Below are 6702 nucleotides of genomic sequence, written 5' to 3'. Positions count from 1 at the left end.
CCTAGCGCCCTCTATCGGCCAGCCGCCACTGGTATGATCTCTGTAATTGCAAACAAAGGTTTCTGTACCAAATATTAAGTTCTGCTTTTCTGATGTATCAAATACTTATGTCATGCAATAAAATGCAAATTAATTACTTAAAAATCATACAATGTGATTTTCTGGATTTTTGTTTTAGATTCCGTCTCTCACAGTTTAAGTGTACCTATGATAAAAATTACAGACCTCTACATGCTTTGTAAGTAGGAAAACCTGCAAAATCGGCAGTGTATCAAATACTTGTTCTCCCCACTGTATTCTCAAGTTTTGAGGGAGCGTGCAATTGGCATGCTGACTGCAGGAATGTGAATGTCCACCAGAGCTGTTGCCAGAGAATTTAATGTTAATTTTTCTACCATAAGCCTCCTCCAACGTTGTTTTAGAGAATTTGGCAGTACGTCCAACCGGCCTCACAACCTCAGACCACGTATAACCACGCCAGCTCAGGACCTCCTCATCCGGCTTCTTCACCTGCGGGATAATCTGAGGAGGGGTGGGAGGGGTACTGATGTGTATTTCTGTCTGTAATAAAGCCTATTTGTGGGGAAAAACTCATTCTGATTGTCTGGGCCTGGCTCCCCCAGTGGGTGGACCTGGCTCCCCAGTGGGTGGACCTGGCTCCCAAGTGGGTGGACCTGGCTCCCAAGTGGGTGGGTCTATGCCCTCGAGGCCCACCCATGGCTACGCCCTGCCCAGTCATGTGAAATCCATAGATTAGGGCCTAATGAATTTATTTCATTTGACTGATTTCCTTAAATGAACTTTAACCCAGTAAAATCTTTGAAATTGTTGCATGTTGCGTTTATATTTTTGCTCAGTGCACTCGATGTTGCTTCAATCGGGCAGCACATTCTCTTGCCCTCCAGAAAAACTGGAATGTGAAATTAGCTGAAAAAAAGATTAATCAGACACTTGTTTACAGTGAAACATGGTCATTAAAATAAAATGTGCTAGATACATTCAGACCTGATACTGTTACTGGACTCTGGTAGTATGGCTCCATGTTGCTGATGTTGTTTTCTCTTATCATCAGGTCCAGCGGAGATTGCTCAAAGAACGTGAGCACTGCTTCTGACCGTGAATACTGTAGAGGAAAAGGTTGAAGATGACAGTGGGGAACACAACTAGCTTGGGGGGGGTGAATCTCAAAAGTATTTTTCCTCGATTTGTTTCCTTGTTTCCTCTCCTCTCGCCACCTTCTCCAAATATATCCGAAGGAAATGAGGAGAGCATTGGAAGAAAATCTCCAAGGAGAAAATCTCCAACGCTCTCCTCGCTTCCCTCTGAAGTTTTGAGGGAGGTGAGCAGAGAGGATGTGAGGAATCAAGGAAAAGGCCACCCCGTCTAGGGGAAACATTTTCAGGGAATACAGCCCAAGTACATTGGGTGACCCTTTCAAGGCTCAGAAATAAACTACTTCATAAGCAATATTATTCAACCTCAGAAGGGATAGGTATAAGATACATAAATTGCAATTTGAGTTGACACCATATTGTTTATTACTGAAAGGCATACCGTGTCAACTAGTGGCTGTTGAAATAGCCAGATAATTATTTTGACGAGTCATAACTGTATATTGATATGCATTGCTAAATGTAAATAACTATAGACCACTCTACCTTAATTGGCAAGGTGACGACTCTCCTGAGTAGTTTCTCCACCTCCTGCAATCGAACCTCAATATAATTGGCCTCTGCAGCGTCTCTGATTCGCATAAGTCCTGGTGGGGTAAAACATAGGAAGTATTTCAAAACAAGTCGTATTTTAAAGTATTTCAGAATATAAATACAGTGAAGTTATTTTAAATACTGTATTTAGACTTGTATAGGTTTACAATTTGTATAGGCTTTCAATTATGTATTTGTAATTTGTCTTTGCAAGATTTTGTCCATGTAAGAAAGACATGTCATCTTGGTGTTTTTATATAGGCTAGGTTTGTACACCTTCACGTGACAGTATCCATCAATGTAGGCTGTACTTTGAATTATTATTGTGGGTCTGTACATCGTAGGCTTATTTCAACATGAAATGGTCTATTCAACTTTTCATCCACATAGGACATAGAATAATGTAGTTCTGATTATGTGAGTTGTTTATCATGGGTTATAATGTATTTATAACGGGCTACCTACCATCTAAGAGCGCTGACTGTGTAGGAGTTCCTCTGTCCTCTGGGAAAGCATCCATGAGTCTCTTCAGAAGGCTTCCAAGATCGCGGTCCGTTCTGTGCAAATAGAGAACGCTCCTGTCCGAGAGTTCGGTCCGGACTTCAATGAATTCTTCCTTGCCGCGGTGACCGATTATTCGTTGTGTGCCAACAACCCAACAGTTCTGTACAAACATGTTCATGAGCGAAGTTCCCTCAAAAGCAACAGTTGCCATTGTCACGGCTTTATTCCAATTCGACGATAGGCTATAATTGTTAGTTTGACTTTGGGGCGCCTAAATATCTGCAATTTCATTCCTTTCCCCAATCTCCATCATGCATAGGCAAACGGTCGGGATTTTATTTTTTTCTCAAACGTTTTCAGAAATATAAAGTGCCGTTTCGATTATCCCTAAATGACTTGTATGATGTCCAGTTTTATAAAAATTACACAAATGCCATAAACGCTGATGCAAGCGACTCCTCTCTCACTGGCAGAAGTGACTTGAAGAAGAAGGTTGGCAGGTTTGAGATTTTTCGCCCCATTTCCGCCCTCTCCCCCACACAACTTGATGCTATGCAGCTGGGGTTGCCCAAACCCAAAACCACACTCTCTGTCTGTCAACGAGTCAATATAGCATGATTACCAAACCATGTGCAACAGCAAGTTTTGCAAACCTAGAAAACTATTTAGAGCAAAGAAAGCCAGTGATTTCAGATAAATGTTGATGTACTGGCAATTAATTCCTGGCATTTAGTTGATGGACCTTTCAGGCTAGTGGATGCTAGTGGAACTGGCGCTGTGCTTATTTTTAACAACAAAGGTGGGATAATCCAATTGGAGCAGATTGAGAGGTGGGATTTGCTTCACAGCAAGGTGCTTACTATGTCATACCATGTCAACTGAGGTTCAGGTTAGTCTTGTAGGCTAGAGTTACTGTAGCCTACTACAGTATTTCAACAATAACCAAGACAAGGTATGTTCAGTACACAGCACATCCAACCTGGGTTCAAATCAGGGACTAGAGATAAAAAAAAAAGTGCTATCTAACTAAATCTGGTGCAATGACATGTTGTACAGGTGGGCGTTGTTTGCTAGGGCGGATTGGCCATCTGGCAATTCTGGCAAATGCCAGATGGGCTGGACCATTTTTTAGCTGGGTGGGCTGGTCAAAATGGACACACACAAAAATAAAACAATGAAAAAAGGTGACATGGCCGGTGGCCCATGGCCTGTTAATTTCTCTGTTCTGCTAATCTATAATGATCCTTTAGTTGATCAGTGGGCAACGCCGGCCCGGTTTTCTGTTAGGCTGAAAACAAACTCACATTCAAAGTCAAACGCGGCATCAGCAAAGAGTCCTGCTCTGACTCTCACTCTGTCATCAGTTAGATTGTAAAACAATGGAAACGGTGCCTACAAACAGTGAAGTGCATTATCCTCATGATTCCTGAAATTAAAGTCTCTCTCTCTCTCTCTCTCTCTCTCTCTCTCTCTCTCTCTCTCTCTCTCTCTCTCTCTCTCTCTCTCTCTCTCTCTCTCTCTCTCTCTCTCTCTCTCTCTCTCTCTCTCTCTCTCTCTCTCTCTCTCTCTCTCTCTCTCTCTCTCTCTCTCTCTCTCTCCTCTCTCTCTCTCTCTCTCTCTCTCTCTCTCTCTCTCTCTCTCTCTCTCTCTCTCTCTCTCTCTCTCTCTCTCTCTCTCTCTCTCTCTCTCTCTCTCTCTCTCTCTCTCTCTCTCTCTCTCTCTCTCTCTCTCTCTCTCTCTCTGCCCTCGCTGAGTGAACCACGTTCCTCTCCCATCATGCGCTCAAGAGATAAATGTTTCTCATCGTATAACATTTCAAAATGCAATTGCGGGAAAAACAGCTTTGCAAGGTTCGTCCCCTTGTCCCTGTTGAAGGAGGAGGGTCTCAGCTTTCTGGAGGTAGATATTTGATGTGGCTTTGAGATATGGAGCAGCGTGCATGCGAAATGTGCACCAGCTATTGTCAGGGCCTAGGCCTAGGACTGGGCAAAACGATCCCTTATTGATGTCACATGTTAAATCCACTTCAATCAGTTAGAAGAGACAGGTTAAGATGGATTTTTAAGCCTTGAGACAATTGAGACATGGATTGTGACTGCCATTCAGTCGATGAATGGGCAAGACCAAATATTTAAGTGCCTTTGAACTGGGTATGGTAGTAAGTGCCAGGCACTTTGCCACCGGTTTGTGTCAAGAACTGAAACGCTGCTGGGTTTTTCACGCTCAACAGTTTCCTGTGTGTATCAAGAATGGTCCAGCACCCGAAGGACATCCAGCCAACTTGACACAACTCAATATTAGGAACGTGTTCTTAATGTTTTGTACACTCAGTGTATATCGTGAATCGCCCATATGTCAGAAAAAATGTAGATATGACTTTTAGGCCATATCGCCCAGCTCTACATAGCGGTGAGTTTATAGTGGTGAGTTGTATCTCCAGACAGAGGAACAGTTATAGTGGTGAGTTGTGTCTCCAGACAGAGGAACAGTTATAGTGGTGAGTTGTGTCTCCAGACAGAGGAACAGTTATAGTGGTGAGTTGTATCTCCAGACAGAGGAACAGTTATAGTGGTGAGTTGTGTCTCCAGACAGAGGAACAGTTATAGTGGTGAGTTGTATCTCCAGACAGAGGAACAGTTATAGTGGTGAGTTGTGTCTCCAGACAGAGGAACAGTTATAGTGGTGAGTTGTATCTCCAGACAGAGGAACAGTTATAGTGGTGAGTTGTGTCTCCAGACAGAGGAACAGTTATAGTGGTGAGTTGTATCTCCAGACAGAGAACAGTTATAGTGGTGAGTTGTGTCTCCAGACAGAGGAACAGTTATAGTGGTGAGTTGTGTCTCCAGACAGAGGAACAGTTATAGTGGTGAGTTGTATCTCCAGACAGAGGAACAGTTATAGTGGTGAGTTGTGTCTCCAGACAGAGGAACAGTTATAGTGGTGAGTTGTGTCTCCAGACAGAGGAACAGTTATAGTGGTGAGTTGTGTCTCCAGACAGAGGAACAGTTATAGTGGTGAGTTGTGTCTCCAGACAGAGGAACAGTTATAGTGGTGAGTGTTGTCTCCAGACAGAGGAACAGTTATAGTGGTGAGTTGTGTCTCCAGACAGAGGAACAGTTATAGTGGTGAGTTGTATCTCCAGACAGAGGAACAGTTATAGTGGTGAGTTGTATCTCCAGACAGAGGAACAGTTATAGTGGTGAGTTGTGTCTCCAGACAGAGGAACAGTTATAGTGGTGAGTTGTGTCTCCAGACAGAGGAACAGTTATAGTGGTGAGTTGTATCTCCAGACAGAGGAACAGTTATAGTGGTGAGTTGTATCTCCAGACAGAGGAACAGTTACATTGGGGAAAAAAGTATTTAGTCAGCCACCAATTGTGCAAGTTCTCCCACTTAAAAAGATGAGAGAGGCCTGTAATTTTCATCATAGGTACACATCAACTATGACAGACAAATTGAGAATTTTTTTTCTCCAGAAAATCACATTGTAGGATTTTCTATGAATTTATTTGCAAATTATGGTGGAAAATAAGTATTTGGTCACCTACAAACAAGCAAGATTTCTGGCTCTCACAGACCTGTAACTTCTTCTTTAAGAGGCTCCTCTGTCCTCCACTCGTTACCTGTATTAATGGCACCTGTTTGAACTTGTTATCAGTATAAAAGACACCTGTCCACAACCTCAAACAGTCACACCTCCAAACTCCACTATGGCCAAGACCAAAGAGCTGTCAAAGGACACCAGAAACAAAATTGTAGACCTGCACCAGGCTGGGAAGACTGAATCTGCAATAGGTAAGCAGCTTGGTTTGAAGAAATCAACTGTGGGAGCAATTATTAGGAAATGGAAGACATACAAGACCACTGATAATCTCCCTCGATCTGGGGCTCCACGCAAGATCTCACCCCGTGGGGGTCAAAATGATCACAAGAACGGTGAGCAAAAATCCCAGAACCACACGGGGGGACCTAGTGAATGACCTGCAGAGAGCTGGGACCAAAGTAACAAAGCCTACCATCAGTAACACACTACACCGCCAGGGACTCAAATCCCTGCAGTGCCAGACGTGTCCCCCTGCTTAAGCCAGTACATGTCCAGGCCCGTCTGAAGTTTGCTAGAGTGCATTTGGATGATCCAGAAGAGGATTGGGAGAATGTCATATGAAACCAAAATATAACTTTTTGGTAAAAACTCAACTCGTCGTGTTTGGAGGACAAAGAATGCTGAGTTGCATCCAAAGAACACCATACCTACTGTGAAGCATGGGGGTGGAAACATCATGCTTTGGGGCTGTTTTCTGCAAAGGGACCAGGACGACTGATCCGTGTAAAGGAAAGAATGAATGGGGCCATGTATCGTGAGATTTTGAGTGAAAACCTCCTTCCATCAGCAAGGGCATTGAAGATGAAATGTGGCTGGGTCTTTCAGCATGACAATGATCCCAAACACACCGCCCGGGCAACGAAGGAGTGGCTTCGTAAGAAGCATTTC

General features: G+C 43.5%; 1 protein-coding gene across 1 annotated transcript; it reads right to left on the bottom strand.

Annotated features, from left to right (window-relative positions):
• Nucleotides 1–833: 833 nt before the first annotated feature.
• On the bottom strand, nucleotides 834–2584 carry LOC123490369 (PX domain-containing protein 1-like). Its single transcript, XM_045220415.1, has 3 exons — nucleotides 2172–2584; nucleotides 1659–1759; nucleotides 834–1123 (listed from the first exon to the last, which is right to left on the bottom strand). The coding sequence occupies exons 1-3, from the start codon at nucleotides 2419–2421 to the stop codon at nucleotides 956–958; spliced, it is 519 nt and encodes a 172-aa protein (XP_045076350.1). The 5' UTR covers nucleotides 2422–2584; the 3' UTR covers nucleotides 834–955.
• Between the last annotated feature and the right edge of the window lie 4118 nt (nucleotides 2585–6702).

Source organism: Coregonus clupeaformis, unplaced genomic scaffold (assembly GCF_020615455.1).
Source record: "Coregonus clupeaformis isolate EN_2021a unplaced genomic scaffold, ASM2061545v1 scaf3760, whole genome shotgun sequence".
NCBI lineage: Eukaryota > Metazoa > Chordata > Actinopteri > Salmoniformes > Salmonidae > Coregonus > Coregonus clupeaformis.
The sequence above is the reverse complement of the archived record's forward strand: the minus strand, read 5'-3'. Positions and strand labels throughout refer to the sequence as shown.